The sequence below is a fragment of the Bos indicus genome, chromosome 10, assembly GCF_029378745.1.
Source record: "Bos indicus isolate NIAB-ARS_2022 breed Sahiwal x Tharparkar chromosome 10, NIAB-ARS_B.indTharparkar_mat_pri_1.0, whole genome shotgun sequence".
NCBI lineage: Eukaryota > Metazoa > Chordata > Mammalia > Artiodactyla > Bovidae > Bos > Bos indicus.
The window spans coordinates 29521385-29539731 of NC_091769.1; the positions used below are offsets into that span (position 1 = coordinate 29521385).

The 18347-nt window shown below is 39.8% G+C and overlaps 1 protein-coding gene across 11 annotated transcripts in view; it reads left to right on the forward strand.

The window, feature by feature from the left end:
* The window catches only part of FMN1 (formin 1), a 501299-nt gene that overhangs the window by 209156 nt on the left and 273796 nt on the right, over window positions 1-18347 (forward strand). For all 11 annotated transcript variants that reach the window (XR_011568786.1, XR_011568785.1, XR_011568787.1 and 8 more), the window contains one exon: window positions 8919-8980. Coding sequence is in view for 7 of the 11 variants with exons in the window: in XM_070797220.1 (XP_070653321.1) it covers window positions 8919-8980 (62 nt within the window). In the remaining 4 variants the exon portion in view is untranslated. The remainder of the gene's footprint in view (window positions 1-8918; window positions 8981-18347) is intronic.

Below are 18347 nucleotides of genomic sequence, written 5' to 3' on the forward strand. Positions count from 1 at the left end.
AAATGTTGAATCCTGCAAGTCAGGATCCTTTTCCTGTCTTTCCATATCATGTATTATTTCCCTAAAAGACATTATTCAAACTGCTTCTTTTGTGGGCTAGATTATTTAAATCCATTTGTTAATTTCCATTGAGGCTAATGAGGCTTCAGAGAAGTCTACCGTTTTCAAGCCCTGATATTCAGAACCTCTATTCCTCTTTTTCACACATTGATTAGAGTCCCAAAGCTACTGAATTTTAGGGTCAAGTTCTCTTTTTAAGAAACAAAAACATCCTTTGTGTTGAACAGAGACCACTGCCTCCCCATCGTTGCCCCCAAGAGACACGGAAGATTTGCCTTGGTCTTCTCCAGGGTATTTGCAAACCCAAAAAGTGTGGAGGGAGGGGACTGCCACTAGCAGGACACAGTTGAAAACCACCAACCATAATTCATTATTCTGTAACCTTTATCCTCTCTTACCATTCTCTTATGAACCCTCAAAGGGAGTAGTCCACAAACAAGGGTGTTAGCTTCCTCCTTCTGCGTGCTGCCCGCTTATTGCATTTTATCATCTTTGTCACGAATGGGAATGTGTTTTCTTGCCACCTGTCACACTAGGACTGTTGGCACAAAACTGTTGTTTGAAGAGGAGATGAATCAAGATTTACTGGGTATTAGCTTTGCAGTGATCTTCATCAGTCTGTTGATTAGTCAGAACTATATGTCACGCCCTTCCAGGTACAGTTTACCAAAAAAGAATCATTTCAAAATATATTCTACAATGTTTCTTTTTAGGATGTAAATAGATATTATTCCCAAGGGGCACCAGTGTTGAAAGAAGGTTGGTTTGGCTAAGCTTCCTTTGCCTACTTTGTGGAGACTTGGAATTGATTCAGGTTTAAATGTTGATCATCACTTTGGTTAGGGCTCAACACTTATACAAGACTCACACTTACTAAATTGTTCTTATTTGATCCACCTAGAAGACTCTTTTAGGGGCTTCCCAGATAGTTCAGTGGTAAAGAGTCTGCCTGCCAATGCAGGAAACATGGGCTTGATCCCTGAGTCTGGAAGATCCCCTAGAGAAGGAAATGGCAACCCACTCCAGTATTCTTATCTGGGAAATCCCATGGAGAGTGGAGCCTGGCCAACTACAGTCTGTGGGGTCGCAAAGAATTGGACATGACTTAGCGACCCAACAACAACTCTCTTATACCTATATGATATTCTTTTTATGACATGGTGGTGTTGTTCAGTCGCTCAGTCATGTCCAGCTCTTGGTGACCCCATGGACAGCAATATGCCAGGCTTCCCTGTCCTTCACCATCTCCTGGAGCTTGCTCAAACTCATGTCCATTGAGTCAGTGATGTCATCCAATCATTTCATCCTTAGTCGTCCCCTTCTCCTCCTGCCTTCAATCTTTCCCAGCATCAGGGTCTTTTCAAATGAGTCAGTTCTTCGCAGAAGGTGCCAAAGTATTAGAACTTCAGCATCAGTTCTTCCAATGAATATTCAGGGTTGATTTCCTTTAGAATTGACTGGCTTGATCTCCTTGCAGTCCAAGAGACTCTCAAGAGTCTTCTTCAATACCACAGTTCAAAAGCATCAATTCTTCAGCACTCAGCCTTCTTTGTGATCCAACTTTCACATCCATACATGACTACTGGAAAAACCATAGCTTTGGCTAGACGGACCTTTGTCGGCAAAGTGATGTCTCTGCTTTTTAATATTCTTTTTATGACACGTGAAGAAGTTAATATATATAAATATAACCTTAGCAATCTTTTTCTTATACTTTAATGCTGCTGCTGCTGCTGCTAAGTTGCTTCAGTCGTGTCTGACTCTGTGCGACCCCATAGACGGCAGCCCACCAGGCTCCCCCGTCCCTGGGATTCTCCAGGCAAGAACACTGGAGTGGGTTGCCATTTCCTTCTCCAATGCATGAAAGTGAAAATTGAAAGTGAAGTCGCTCAGTCGTGTCCAACTCTTCGTGACCCCATGGACTGCAGCCTACCAGGCCCCTCCGTCCATGGGATTTTCCAGGCAAGAGTACTGGAGTGGGTTGCCATTACCTTCTTCAACTTTAATGCTAGGTATGCATAAAGAAAATAATATAAAAGACATAGAACCTAGTGCTAGTGCTAAGTCACTTCAGTCTTGTCAGACTCTTTGTGAGTCTATGGACCATAGCCTGCCAGGCTCCTCTGTCAATGGAATTCTCCAGGCAAGAATACTGGAGTGAGTTGCCATTTCCTTCTCCAGGGGATCTTCTCAACCCAGGGGCTGAACCTGCATCTTAACATCTCCTGCCTTGGCAGGCGGGTTCTTTACCACTAAAGCCACCTGGGAATCCCCATGGAGGCTAAAGAAGATATTTTCATTGAAAGGCCTTCTTCCCTCATAACCTGTCTCAGCTCCTCTTCTCCTGGATAGCACCATTTTCCTGATTTTGTTAATATTGTTTGCTTTTCTTGTATAGTCTTTCATTTGTGAACCTAGATATAGAATTTTGGGATAAGGAGGTATGGATATCTTCAACTTTATTAGAAATTGTTGAACATTTTCCATAGTGATTGTACCAATTTGCATTCCTACCACAAGGGCTTGAGGGTTTCCATTGCTCTACATCTTCACCAGCAGTCAGTTCTGTATAACTTTCTTCCCGATTGCTAGCTGATAGAGTGCCTGATGAACTATGGACGGAGGTTCGTGACATTGTACAGGAGACAGGGATCAAGACCATCCCCATCGAAAAGAAATGCAAAAAAGCAAAATGGCTGTCTGAGGAGGCCTTACAAATAGCTGCGAAAAGAAGAGAACCAAAAAGCAAAGGAGAAAAGGAAAGATATAAGCATCTTAATGCAGAGTTCCAAAGAATTGCAAGGAGAGATAAGAAAGCCTTTCTCAGCAATCAATGCAAAGAAATAGACAAAAACAACAGAATGGGAAAGACTAGAGATCTCTTCAAGAAAATTAGAGATACCAAGGGAACATTTCATGCAAAGATGGGCTCGATAAAGGACAGAAATGGTATGGACCTAACAGATATTAAGAAGAGATGGCAAGAATACACTGAACTGTACAAAAAAGATCTTCACGACCCAGATAATCACAATGGTGTGATCACTCACCTAGAGCCAGATATCCTGGAATGTGAAGTCAAGTGGGCCTTAGAAAGCATCACTACGAACAAAGCTAGTGGAGGTGATAGAATTCCAGTTGAGCTATTTCAAATCCTGAAAGATGATGCACTCAATATGCCAGCAAATTTGGAAAACTCAGCAGTGGCCACAGGACTGGAAAAGGTCAGTTTTCATTCCAATCCCAAAGAAAGGCAATGCCAAAGAATGCTCAAACTAGCACACAATTGCACTCATCTCACACGCTAGTAAAGTAATGCTCAAAGTTCTCCAAGCCAGGCTTCAGCAATACGTGAACCGTCAACTTCCAGATGTTCAAGCTAGTTTTAGAAAAGGCAGAGGAACCAGAGATCAAATTGCCAACATCCGCTGGATAATTGAAAAAGAAAAGAGTTCCAGAAAAACATCTATTTCTGCTTTATTGACCATGCCAAAGCCTTTGACTGTGTGGATCACAATAAACTGTGGAAAATTCTGAAAGAGATGGGAATACCAGACCACCTGACCTGCCTCTTGAGAAACCTATATGCAGGTCAGGAAGCAAGAGTTAGAACTGGACATGGAACAACAGACTGGTTCCAAATAGGAAAAGGAGTACGTCAAGGCTGAATATTGTCACCCTGCTCATTTATCTTATATTCAGAGTACATCATGAGAAACGCTGAGCTGGAGGAAGCACAAGCTGGAATCAAGATTGCCGGGAGAAATATCAATAACCTCAGATATGCAGATGACACCACCCTTATGGCAGAAAGTGAAGAGGAACTAAAACGCCTCTTGATGAAAGTGAAAGAGGAGAGTCAAAAAGTTGGCTTAAAGCTCAACATTCAGAAAATGAAGATCATGGCATCTGGTCCCATCACTTCATGGGAAATAGATGGGGAAACAGTGGAAACAGTATCAGACTTTATTTTGGGGGGCTCCAAAATCACTGCAGATGGTGACTGAAGCCATGAAATTAAAAGACGCTTACTCCTTGGAAGGAAAGTTATGACCAACCTAGATAGCACATTCAAAAGCAGAGATATTACTTTGCCAACAAAGGTCTGTCTAGTCAAGGCTATGGTTTTTCCTGTGGTCATGTATGGATGTGAGAGTTGGACTGTGAAGAAGGCTGAGTGCTGAAGAATTGATGCTTTTGAAGTGTGGTGTTGGAGAAGACAGTTGAGAGTCCCTTGGACTGCAAGGAGATCCAGCCAGTCCATCTTAAAGGAGATCAGTTCTGGGTGTTCATTGGAAGGACTGATGCTGAAGCTGAAACTCCAGTACTTTGGCCACCTCATGCGAAGAGTTGACTCATTGGAAAAGACCCTGATGCCGGGAGGGATTGGGGGTAGGAGGAGAAGGGGACGACAGAGGATGAGATGACTGGATGGCATCACTGACTCAATGGACGTGAGTCTGAGTGAACTCCAGGAGTTGGTGATGGACAGGGAGACCTGGCATGCTGTGATTCATGAGATCACAAAGAGTCGGACACGACTGAGCGACTGAACTGAACTGAACTGAATGTATCTGTTACTTGCATGTCCTCTTTCACAGTGCCTATTAACGCATTTAGCTATTTTTCATTTTCTGTAGTTTTTAAAGGAACTATTCACACATATATTTATACTAGATCTTTGGTTATGGGTTCCAATTATATTCTCCTACTCTCTGGCTTGTCTTTTCCCTCTTTTTATAGTATATTGATGAAAAGTTCTTAATTTTAATATAGTTGAGTTTATTACTTTTATCCTTTATATGTAATGCTTTTTTGAATCTTAAGTTCTTTCCTATCCTGAAGTTATAAATCTCTTACTCTGTGTTGCTTATAAGATACTTGGTTTTGTACAGTGTAACTCTTTATCAATTTAGAATGACTATTCCATGGTATCAAGTTGGGATCAAGCTTCATGTTTTTGTGACTATCCACTTTTCCCAACCAATAATTATTGAAAAGACTGCTCTTTATTGTAAAGAAAGATCTTTTGTGCTGCTTCTGTTGTACCGAGTAACCATAAGTTTATGTTGTATTTCTAGTCTCCTAGTCTATTAGTTCCTCTTTTAGTACCACACCACCATAATTGCGTTGTGATAGGAAAAAGTAATTATTGTTACATAATAAGGCATGTTGTCTTACCTTTATATTTTTGTGAAGTTTCTTGGCTTTTTGCATGTTCATGCTTCAATATACATTTCAGAATGAGGTCCTTAAGTTTGAACAAAACAAAAACCCTGAGAAATGTTGAATGGGATTGCATTGAATTGTTAGACCAATTTGGGAAGATCCATCTTTACACTGCAAGGAGATCCAGCCAGTCTATCCTAAAGGAAATTAGTCGTGGGTGTTAATTAGAAGGACTGATGTTGAAAATACTTTGGCCACCTCATGCGAAGAGTTGACTCATTGGAAAAGACCCTGATGCTGGGAGGGATTGGGGGCAGGAGAAAAAGGGGATGACAGAGGATGAGATAGCTGGATGGCATCACCGACTTGATGGACATGAGTCTGAGTGAACTCCAGCAGTTGGTGATGGACAGGGAGGCCTGGCGTGCTGTGATTCATGGGGTCGAAAAGAGTCAGACAGGACTGAGCGACTGAACTGAACTGATGTCTACACTATGGAATCACCCAAAACATGATTTGCTACTTTCTATGTCTTTCTTTGTAATACATTTATATATAGTGTTTCTATTTCCTCATATGAAGTCTTGCATTTTTTGATTAGGTTCTTTTTAAGTACTTTATATTTTTAGAGGTACTTGTAAATGTCAAGTTTTTTTCTTTAAACTGTTGGTGATATCAAGATTTTTGTATTCTAATTTTACATCCATCAATTCTACTAAACTCATGTATTCGAATATTTTACCTGTAGAATCTTTTGGATTTTTTAAATACACAGTCATAGTGAATAATGAGTTTATGTTTCCCTTTTATATATGTGTGTGTGTGTATGTGTGTGTGTGCGCGTGTTTTTCTTTTTTCTTGTTCTACTGCATCTGCTGGTACCCTTAGGAAAACCATGAATAGAAGTGGTAGTAACAAGTATTCTTGTGTTATGGTGACTCTCCTAGGGAAAGCATTCAGAAGTTAAATATTTGTAAGTTTTAAAGAATTTTAATGTACTATAGTGTTAACTTTTTTCTTTTTCGTATAAGAATTCTGATTCTGAGTTTTAACCAGATGTGTAGATTCATGTAACCGCCACCATAATCACGACCGAGGATAGTCACCCTCAAAATTCCTTTGTATGCTGCTCCGTTGTAGTCCAGCATTCCCCTGTGTCTAACTTCTGGCCACCGTTGCTCTGGTCTGTTCTTCATCTGTGTGGTTTTGCCTTCTCCAGAATGTTGCTGCTAAGCTGCTAAGTTGCTTCAGTTGTGTTTGACTCTGTGCAACCCCGTAGACGGCAGCCTACCAGGCTCCCCCGTCCCTGGGATTCTCCAGGCAAGAACACTGGAGTGGGTTGCCATTTCCTTCTCCAATGCATGAAAGTGAAAAGTGAAAGTGAAGTCGCTCAGTCGTGTCCGACTCCTATCGACCCCATGGACTTCAGCCCACCAGGCTCCTCCGTCCATGGGATTTTCCAGGCAAGAGTACTGGAGTGGGTTGCCATTGCCTTCTCCAGAATGTTATATGAAATTAAAGAACAGTTAACCCTGAGGCTGACTTCCTTCACTGTGCATAATGCCTTTGATATTTGTCTTTGTTGATGTATTATTACTATTGTTGAGTAGTATTGAATTCTATGGACATGCCACAGTTTATGTATATATTAACCAGATGAATTATGCACGTTTTTTAGCTATGCAACTTATTTTGCTTCTTTGGATAATGGGGATAATGCACCTACATCATAGGGTTATTGTAGGGATGAAATGAGTTAATTGCTATGAAATACTTAGGTAATTCCTGATATATAGTACGTGCTCAATAAATACAATCCGTTATTACTGTCTACATTGTTAGTAAAGATTTTGAAATAGAAAAGAACTTAACAAGTTCAAGGAATAGGAAGAGAGCCAACGTGCCTGGTGTATAACGAGAGGGGAAGGTGGCGTGTAGAAGGTGTGTAGGAGCAGGGTCAGACCTTAATGGGCTACAGCCTGGAGTTTTTATTTTAGTCCAAATACAGTGGAAAGCACAGGGATGAGACGTGATCTGGTTTATGTTTTTTTGTTTGTTTGTTTGTTTTTTTTATTTTATTTTTTTATTCTAATTTTATTTTATTTTTAAACTTTACATAATTGTATTAGTTTTGCCAAATATCAAAATGAACCCGCCACAGGTATACATGTGTTCCCCATCCTGAACCCTCCACTTTAGCAGATCATTTAGGCTGAGAATGAGTCATGGAGGTGGTGGGAGTGAAAGAGGATTACCATGGTAGTCCAGAGAAAAGATGGTGGTGGCTTAGACCATAGTGGTGCTTATAGGGTTGGTGAGAAGTGGTTTGATTGAAGGTAGGGTTTGGAGGTAGAACCCACAGAACTTGCTGAGGGATTGTAGTTCAGTGGAACACATTCCCCATCAGAGTAGTGATGTGGCTAGTCTTAATTATCAACAGCAACACTGTTTTTTCTTACAGCTTTCCTAAAGATTTTCCTCATGCATTAAAAAAAAAAATTGGAATATAGTTGACTTACAATGTTGTGTTAGTTTCTGCTGTACAGCAAAGTGAATCAGTTATACATATGCACATATATCGACTCTTTTTTAGATTCTTTTCCCTCACCAGTCGTTACAGAGTATTGAGAAGAGTTCCCTTTCAGTAGGTTCTTATTAGTTATCTATTTTATGTATAGTAGTGTGTCATCTACTTTTGATTGGAAACTTAAACTTTCTTGCCCGATTTCTGGAATCCACCTGAAGAAATAGCCTGCCTTTTCATACACTTTTAAGTGACATCTGATGTCTTTCTTACTCATAATCACAGTCCCAAACACATTTGTAAAAAAAAATAAAATAAAAACGGAAACTTATCCCACGACAGTGTTTTCTCCGAGTGTTTTTCTTTGTGGTTCTCTACAGCCTGTGTAGTGCTGTGACCCCACGTTCTAAGTCATCCTGCTGGAAGGGAATTTGATTCGCCAGTGGGATGTCGTTTTAGTGGTTGGCAGGAGTTCCTGTGTACACTTGGGACTGACTATTGGAATAAACAGTATTAGACTCAGACTTAAATTGGACCAGAAATTTATTTTCATCCTCCTTTCAACCTCAACTCACCCTCGAGTCTCTCATCCACATGACAAATGGTCTTGACTTTTTGAAGTTATCTTAAAGATTAAAGTCGGCCCTGGGTGCTGGCTTATTAGTCTTGCATTCAAATGGAGATTTTTTTTTTTGGAAACAGTTAAAAATAGAGTTCTCTGATCTCACATGGAGACATTTTCTTTTATTTCCTGTGTGTCTTCTCTTAACATGACTATATTTGTTCTTTGTGGGTCTTTAGCTTCCAACTCCTTCTTAAGACAAACACCTGATCAGTCTTTATCTGGGGCACTCATGTCTTTTTTTTTTTTTTTAAACTCTATCCTCTCTGCTTAATTTTGGACATGTCATATTTCAGGATTTGCTAAATCGGGGGGAAATCTCCCTTCTATCTTGAGTTTCTAGTTGTATTTTGCCCCAGTGTTTATCATCTTTTGTCAGGTTAATGTCAAACTATGTCATCTTTTGTCAGGTTAATGTCAAACTATGGTATTTATTTACTCAGTTGACTGGTAGGAGGGCTTATGGAATCTTAGAGCTACTCATTAGAATTCTGTGCATAATTTTGTGCTTCTTTGTAATTGACTTCTTTTGTGATCTTACAGAATACCAAGCTGCTATTTTACACTTGAAGAGGGAGCACAAAGAAGAAATTGAAAACCTGCAGGTATATTTCTTTGATTCCACTGAACTGGTTATTTGAGACTGATGCTTGGCTTTCTCATGTGTTGAAGTAAATACTCCGCTTTTTTGACACATTTACCAAGACAGCATCTCCACTGTGTACCTGCCACCAAGTCTTGAGTTTATCCTGGGGATGAAAGTCTTGAATGCCATTTTTAGTAGACTTGAATTCCTATTTTTTAAAAAAATACCACAGATGCATTTGGGGAAAGATTTGATTGGAGAAATGATGGTTTTATTTGGAATGCAGGGAAGAAGATTGAGTATTTAGACTTTCATTGTCAATAAGAAAGCTCTGAAATAGTTTCCTATGCACATTGCAAATTATTTTGTTGGGTGTCCTCCCAGCCTTGTGTTCGTTTCTGTGTGTTGCCTAGCACATGTCTGCAATGTGATGTCAGGCAGTTAAGGAAGTGGACCTAGTAGGAGGAAGAATTGTGCTGGATCAGCCATTCCATATCCCTGGAGAGCACTTGGATGCTGCTGACTTGAGCTCCTTTGTGAACTCCAGAAAGTCTGAGGGATCGTTTCCTTTGTCCCACTAATTATCATTCCCTTATGTTTGGTATTTACTTGCTGGGCCTATAACAGGAAGTTTCACAGTCATACTTTGACATAACTAAATATTGAATCAGGCACTGATTCCAGTTTACTGATAACTGGGGTTGACCCCATATCTCAGGAGAGAACATTAGCGAAATTGAAATCAGACTTGGTGGTTGTATAGTGCTAGGTCATTACATGCTAATTCAGTGAGTTTGTGGGTCAAATATTCTTCTTTCCATTAGGTGATAGTATACTTTTTTAAATAACTAAGATTGTATATTTGATTTTATATGAAACTACTGCAGGTAGCAGAAAGATCACTAAATAAGTCATGTGTGACTCTTTGCAACCCCATGGACTGTAGCCCGCCAGGCTCCCCGTCTATGGAATTTCCCAGGCAAGAACTCTGGAGTGGAGTTGCCATTTCCTACTCCAGGGGATCTTCCCAACCCAGGGATCAAACCTGGGTCTCCTGAATTGCAGACAGATTCTTTACGGTCTGAGCTACCAGGGCAGCCTTATGGGGTATGAATTCAGGCCACCCCTGAACAGCTTGGCTTAAATAGTTTGGGGGAGGGAATAAGTCCATTTCACAAAGAAACAAAAAAGTGGAAAAGTACCTCTGACTCCTAGGGGACAAAGTGGGGGAGAGAGGGGGGCCCTTATCTCCTTTGTTGCAAAATGCTCTACAGAGACCTTGCTCTTTGTTCTGATGTGTAAAAGATTGCCAGCTGTCTCAGAGAAGCTGCAGTGGGAATTAATTAAAGAAGCAGATTGCTGAAGAGGGTGGTACAGAAGTGAGTCCGTGAGCAGAAGCATTCTATAATAGCTCAGCCATAAGAATTAATACAACCTTCCCCAAGTTATAGATCAGCCCTGGGAGTACTTTGACAACTAATAATATTCACAGTGACCACAGGTACTTGCAATCTTGGGGCTCTTCCTTTGTGCCAGGCATTTTTCTAGGCATGTTACATATATTATTTCATGTCTTTTCATCTCCCTCCACAAAAAAGTCTCATGATCTTACATCTCAAGCTAGGAGAAGTTTTGAGAAGGGAAAGGGTGAATAAGTGAAAAAGAAAAAAGTATATTGTAATCATGATCTTCATTTAAAATAAAGGTTAGAAGGCAATGGCACCCCACTCCAGTACTCTTGCCTGGAAAATCCCATGGACGAAGGAGCCTGGTAGGCTGCAGTCCATGGGGTCGCTGAGAGTCGGACCTGACTAAGCAACTTTGCTTTCACTTTTCACTTTCCTGCATTGGAGAAGGAAATGGCAACCCACTCCAGTGTTCTTGCCTGGAGAATCCCAGGGACGGGGGTACCTGGTGGGCTGCCGTCTATGGGGTCGCATAGAGTCGGACACGACTGAAGCGACTTAGCAGCAGCAGCAGACCAACGTATGATTGACATTAAACATTAAAAAGTGTTCCTAGTTATACTTTAAGTTTTCTTTAAGTATATCTGAAATAATTATCTGTTCTTTTAATGCTATTAGTAAACTTAAACATATGTCCCTTTTTTTTTTTCAATTTATTTATTTTTTATTGAAGGAAATTGCTTTACAATATTGTGTTGGTTTCTGCCATACATCAACATGAATCAGCCATAGGTACACGTGTTTCCCCTCCCTTGTGAACCTCCCTCCCCATCCGGCCCTGCTAGGTTGTCACGGAGCCCTAGTTTGAGTTCCCTGAGTCATACAGAAAATTCCCTCTGGCTATCTCTTTTATACATGGTAGTGTATGTGGAAACTGGCAACTCTTACTCCTCATCTGACCTAAAGAAGTGTCTTGTTGGCAAGTAGAACATTTTAAAGATTGAATTAGAAATAGTTTAAAGTAGGGAGAGATTTCTAGCTGCGTCTAAAAAAACAGTTGGAAAAACTAGTAATGGTGCACTTATTTTCCTGTATGACTTTAACCAGCTGGGGTTGAGGAACAGACATCGCTTCAACTTAGGACAGGTGGTCTCTAGTTCGCCGCTATCCCCACTCTGGGCCGTTTCCTCTGCCTAGTTCCTTTAACCCCTGGGAGATGCAGAAAATAACTAGATGTTATTCTGACCAAGTCAGAAGAGATGCAAGTTCATAAATCTGTAACCCCATTTGGCTGTACTTGTGGGCACTCGCTGAACATCATCCCCACCTGTTTTATTCCACTAAGTGACAAAGTCACGTCTGTTGTCACAGGACTGGTGGAAGACAATTGGTGAGCAGCTTTTTTGTTACTCATTTCTTTATATGGATTTCAACTGGCAGCCTTCACGGCCTGTTAGATTTTCTTTCTCTGCTTACAGGTCACAGAGAATCAGATTTGTTTCAGGACCTCTTCAAAATGCCTTTCTAAAGTAAGAAAGAGTCTGTGCTTAAGTACATAGGGAAAGTGATTCATTCTGTCACCATATGTAAGAATTGATATGTGTCATATTTAGTTTTTGGAGACTGTTTTCATAGACTTAAAAAAAAAAATGGCCTGACTCAACAAGTGGAGAACCTAATGTCAGCTTGCTATTCTGTTTTTGACTGTAAATTCATAGGAAGTCATTTAATTTTTAAATTCCCCCACCTACAAAATAGAATCCATTTTGATTGGAGGTTGGAACTTTTAGCCCAGAGTCTCAAGGCTTATAAAAGTGGGGAGTTTTTAATCTCAGACATGCTCTGTAGCCCACACTTGTGGAAGGCTGTGATCTAGAAGGGGCTTGGTCCTGGGACCAGCTTTTCAAAATGTGTAGCAACTCAGATACATATCCTCCCTGTAATTCAATTCTATGGCTTAGCTATTTCATTTATACTAAAACCTGAAAAATTCTTAAATTTTGTTCAAGTATGCCCTTCATTTAACAAACTTTGCCCTAAGAATATCTGATCACTTCATGATATTCAGCGTCATCTAGTTCACTTTTCAGTTCTGAATAAGTCTGCGTTACTGATTTTATTTTTGGAAGAGTGGCACCTTTACAGTATTTATTTGAGAAAATTTTGCCTGTGGTAGCCGTTGCACAACAAGTTCATGGTTTATGTAGAAACATAGTTCACACCTGCCCTTTCAAGGCATGTGATAAAGCTAATTCTCCCATGGTATAAGTAAAGATTTTTTGCTTTGGAATCGTCTAGGAGCACGGTTTGAAAACCACTATCACAGCCCTTGTACAAAATCTTATATAGTTGGTTTTTGTCTTATTGTAGTCAGAAAACCAGGTGTGATGATATTTTATGCATGATGACAGTATGAAAGGATTCAGGCTTTTGAGTTAGGATTCAGTTGAGCTCCTTGCACTGTGACATTAGGAAATTAATCAACTTCTCTGGCATTTAGTTTTCTCAGTTTCGGCATTTGTTCAATAATAATCATATTGATGCCCAAATAACAAATATTGGAGAAGATGTAGGGAAAATAGAACCCTCTTACAGTGTTGGTAGGAAAGTAAATTGGTGCAGCTACTATGGAGAACAATATGGAGGTTTCTCAAAAAACTACAGTAGATCTACTATATGAGACAGCAGTTCCACTCCTGGGTGTATATCTGAAAAAAACAAAAACACTTAATTTGAAAGCTATATGCACCTCAATGTTAATAGTAGCATTATTTACAATTACCAAGATATGGATGGACCCTAACTGTCCATCAACAGATGAATGGATAAAGATATAAATAAGCTACAAGGGTATATAGTACAGTGCAAGGAACATAGCCAATATTTTATAATAACTCTAGATGAAATATAACTTTTAAAAATTGTGAATCACTGTGTTGTACACCTATAACATAGAATATTGTACATCAACTCTAGCTCAATTTTTAAAAATGTAGTCATTTTGATGATGCCTCCATTCTAGGATTGTTCGATATGATATATACCTGAATATGAACACATGTTCAGTAAATACCATTTCTCATTCCTTTTGCTCTGCTCAAGTCTCCTTGTAATTAGGCAGCTTGAGTTTAGAGCAGTCCTCAGGCCCTTTTGGTTGAGGACTTCTTTGGGGCTTTGACTTATTCTTTCCATGGTCTTCCAGCTGTCCACTAGCCTCTGTGCTCTATATCAGGGTGTCTAAACCAGGCTTTCCCAGAGGTCATTATGCTGAACAGTGAGCCTCCAAAATGCTCCTTGACAAAAATATTTCATGGTCTAATAAGTTTGATAAATATCTTGTTCCCCTGTTAGAGCTTTACCGTGAATAGAGAAGAGCAGAGGGAGGGAAGGAAGAAGGGAGGGCTCTATAGCTTGTTTCTCACATAATTCTTTTCTTCCTCCTAGTAACCAATGTTTCTGAATACTGCTCTGTGTTGATCTGTATAATCTTATCTCAGTGCACAATCTACTTTCTTAGTCTTGAGTTCTTTGAGTGATTTTATTACCCTTTTCGTGCCACCAAGTCCTGCTTATTAGTCTAATTTTTTTTCCTCTGTTTTTTAAAGTACCTAGTAAATTTCTTGGCACATAGATGATGCAGAAATATTTTTTAAAATAACAACGTATGATTGAAAAACAAGTAGCGACTAAAATGTAATCAAATCACCACTGTGTGCCAACCTTTGTTCTATGCATTTGGTACTAGTATTAGAAAGAGTAAATGTAGAAATATAAACAAAGATTGGTCCCCATTTTCAGATTTTAAAACCTGAGGCTTTCAGAGACTGTGAATTGTCAGAAATCCTAGTATGTGTGTGTGCTGGGTCGCTCAGTCGTGTCCAATTCTTTGCAACCCAGTGGACTGTAGCCCACTAGGCTCCTCTGTCCATGGGATTATCCCAACAGGAATACTGGAGTAGGTTGCCAGGGAACCTGAATTTGAATCCATCTAGATGTGTCTGACTTTGAAGCCAATGTCTTTCTATTAATGCAACATTAATGGAAAGAACATTGGATCTAGAAATACAAGGTCTGGAGTGTGGTCTCACTTTGGGGACAATGAACTGTGTGACCTTCAGGCAATGTTTTTGAATCATTTTTCTAATTTACAAAATGAAGAACCAGGCTATATACTAATAGCAGCTTTGAATTTTATCACTGATCCAACCACAGTTTAAAAAAAGTTCAGTTTGTCCACTGCGTTGTCCTTTCAGCCTTAGGGTTACCTAACTCAGCATCTGTAAACCCTGGAAGTGTTTAACACTTCTCCCTTGTTTTCCTCCTCCTTTTGGAGGTTCCCCTTTCTAACCAGGGGGGTCTCTTGTCAGCTCTTCTTGCTTCCTTGGGACACAGTCTTCTGTCCTCCCAGTGCTGATTAGGATGCATGACTCAGTGAGGGAGCACAGCTCTCAGAATGGCAAATGCAGCTTCCATAGGAGGGCCAGCTCTGCTTTCTGACGGGAGGGAAGCATAAAGATGGGTAGGACTTCTTTGGCTCTCTACTTCCTCAATTTTGAAAGTGGAGGGGAAAAAAAATGCATGCCCCATATCTGGCTTTTGAGGAGCTTGGATAATGTAAAAATCCTGTTTTTTGACCAGCACTTGCAGCAGTTCAGAAGTAAGTGCCTTAGAAATGACACATTGTTTTATCAGTTTGTGACTAATGTTCTTTGAGTTGTGAGATAGAAGAAAACTAGCCAACAGTCACATTTCCTTTGCGGGAACCTTTTCCGTTTACCCCATTCATCACAGCCACAGTCCTCACTGAGGGGAAACTTGACTGAAAACTGGCCTGTAGCAGGCCCCTGCTCATTGTGCAATGCAGGCACATTTCTAATATGGTAACTCCTACTGTGAAATGATCCAGGGATGGGTGCCAAACTAGAAATTAACTTACGTTGTACCTTGTGGGCCCCCAGAGAACTAAATGGTATGTTGGCCTCCACTATGAGAAACTTGAAGACGTCCTTACTTTCCACACTCTAACCCACCCCACTGGTCCATTTCTAATAGTAAACACATTGCTGTTGAAACAAAATTGAGTACAAACTACACTTGAGCTGATACAGCTAAGTTTACAAAGACATGCACACCCTGATCCTAGCCCATTTGTTATGTTCTTTACTATCAACATAACACATTTAAATCTGTTAATTCCTGGCGAATACTTTGAGGGAAGGGAAATAATTTGTAGATTGATAAACAAAACTTTTGCAAATATGAAATATTTCATTAAACCCTTATGGCATTCCCCTAAGTGCTGATATTTCATTACTGAGATGCCAGGAAAGATGAGAGAGTGTTGGGAAATATCTTAATTTATTATTTCATTGTGTGCATATAGTATAATGTTAGGAGTTTAGTGGATTTACTGGTTTGCCCCTGTTGATGTGCCTTGTAGACTCCCTGGCTACGTAGAAGCATGCAAGTAACTTTGGGATTGAACTTTGATGAAAAACAAAAAGTGATTAATTCCCTGGCTGACTTAGCCCAGGAACCCTTTGTCTCAGCCTTCAAGATGCTGTCTCGCCCCATATAATTCCACTATTTTTTCAAGTTGCATTTGCTGATAGAAGGAAGCTGGTTGTAGAATGAAGACTGTGTGCTTTACTTGAATTCGTATCATTGAGGCTGATGCCGGCTTTGTTTGCCTCCTTCAGGCACCATCAGCTCCAAACATTCCCACTGTGTCTTTTTTTTTTTTTTTAATTGAAGCATAGTAGAGTTGCAGTGTTGTACGCAACCTCTGTTGTACAGAAGAGTAGTATTTTAAAATACTGTTTTCCTTTAGGGTTTATCCCAGAAGATTGTATATACTTACCTGTGCTATAGAGTATGACCTTGTTATTTCTCCATTCTAAATGTAATTGTTTGCATCTACCAACCAGTCCATCCCGCTTCTCACCACCCCTCCTTGGCAACCACAGTCTGATCTGTGTCTGTGCGCCTGTTTCTGTTTTGTAGATAGGCTCATTTGTGCCATATTTTAGATTCCACATATAAGTAATATCATATGGTGATAACGTATGGTATTTGTCTCTTTTTTCTGACTTACTTCACTTAGTATGATAATCTCAAGTTGTATCCATGCTGCTGCAAATGGCATTATTTCATTCCTTTTTAATGGCTGAGTAGTATTCCATTGTACGTATGTACCACATCTTTTTTCTCCATTCATCTGTCAGTGGACATCTGGGTTGTTTCCAAGTTTTGGCTGTTGTAAATAGTGCTACTGTGAATCCCTTTGAGTCTTAAACTCTGAACTTGAGTCACTCATGTGAGCCAAGATGATGATTCTTTTTTCAATAGTTTTTGATGGAAGGGGACAAGCAGATGCTGGAATGGTGACTTTTTGAATGTTGGCCTTTGCTTTTTAAAAAACTTTTAAACTTTGAAGTATAGTTGATTTACAGTGTTGTGTTAGTTTATGGTATACAGCAACATGATTCAGTTATTGACCTTTGCTCTTTTGACTTTTCATGAGATATGAGAAAGTGAATGAAGTATGTTAGATCCCATGGGGAGTGCTTCCTTCTCCCTTGATATGTCCTACTTTGCTCAGTAATGCTGTGTGTTTGTTAGTCCTGTGCCGTTGGGTGAATAATGGGTTCTGTAGCAATAAAGTAAGAGTATAGAACTAGGTAGTCTATGTTTTCTTCTGAATTATTTCTGGCCTGGGGAGAGTGGGCCCATTTGTCTGCCTCAACTCAATCCAAAAGTCTTTGAGATACCCTGGTTCCACGTTACCTGAAGCAGTGCTGAACGGCAAGTCAAAATATGAAAAGTTACTGAGTGATCTGACTGGATGTTGGCTAGAAATTCCTTCATGATTCATGGTATTTCAGTATTTATGTTATTTTGGAGGTAGCATTAGGAGGCCAAAGAGTTCTTAACTTTATGGCGCTGTCAAATACAATCCAAGGAAGTTTGTTTGATCATAATAATGCCATTTAAAAAAATCACCCTTCAGTCAATTTAGATGAACACCTGTGGTCTAATTTCCACAGTGCTTCCCCCCATTCCCTATCCAATTGTTGATGTTAATTGCCTGATCCTGTGGACATCCATGTTGGTGACTCCTGATACTGAGCTTGGAGAAGCTGAGGAAGAATGTCCTCATCCTCTTTCTCCATGGCCTCCTGAATAACAAGCAAACATCCCTTTTGCTTTTATAACTTCATGGACTTTTATATTTCTTTTCTCTTCCCTCCTCCTTTCTTTTCTTTCTTCCTCTTGTCCTTTGCTGAAAGCGTTATTGATGGAATAGAGAGGGCAGCCATGTTGGAAAGGTGAGCAAAAGATAGTTCTTAGGGCAGAAAATTGAGTAATGTTGGTGTTCTGCTACATTTTTAGGAATGTTCTACTACATTTTTGCTTTATTTTTCAAAATTTAAATGCTGAGTACCCTTTGCTTTCTGACTATAATTGGAGATGATTATGATCATCATTATTGAATATGAAGTACAAACTTGCAGGCATTCTGCCTGATGCTTTATTTGTATACATGATATCTAATCAGTTGAGGCTCAGAAGTTAAGTGCTGTCCTGAGTTTTCATAACTGGCTAGTATAATGGCAGGGTCTCCTAACTAGCCTGTCTGGTTTCTAAATATACTTTGTTTCTGCTGCCAATTTATCAGCTGATTTGATGCACTTTCTCTAGTACAATAGTTTTCTAACTTTTCAGTTCCCCTCTTCCCTTCATCCTGTGACAAGATCTCTGCAGATCATCCCTTATTATTATCCTATACAAGCTCTTTATTGGGTAAAAATATGGAGATATTTCTATGATGTTTATAAACAAAAAATAGCAACAGAGTTCTCTTAGTTCACAGGTTTCAGAAATGACAAGCTGTTCTTCCTAAGTATAGAAGAAAAGAGCACGTTGCAGATTGCCCTTTCTAACCTCATTTCTCATAGCAGGTCCTGAATCCAGCTTGAG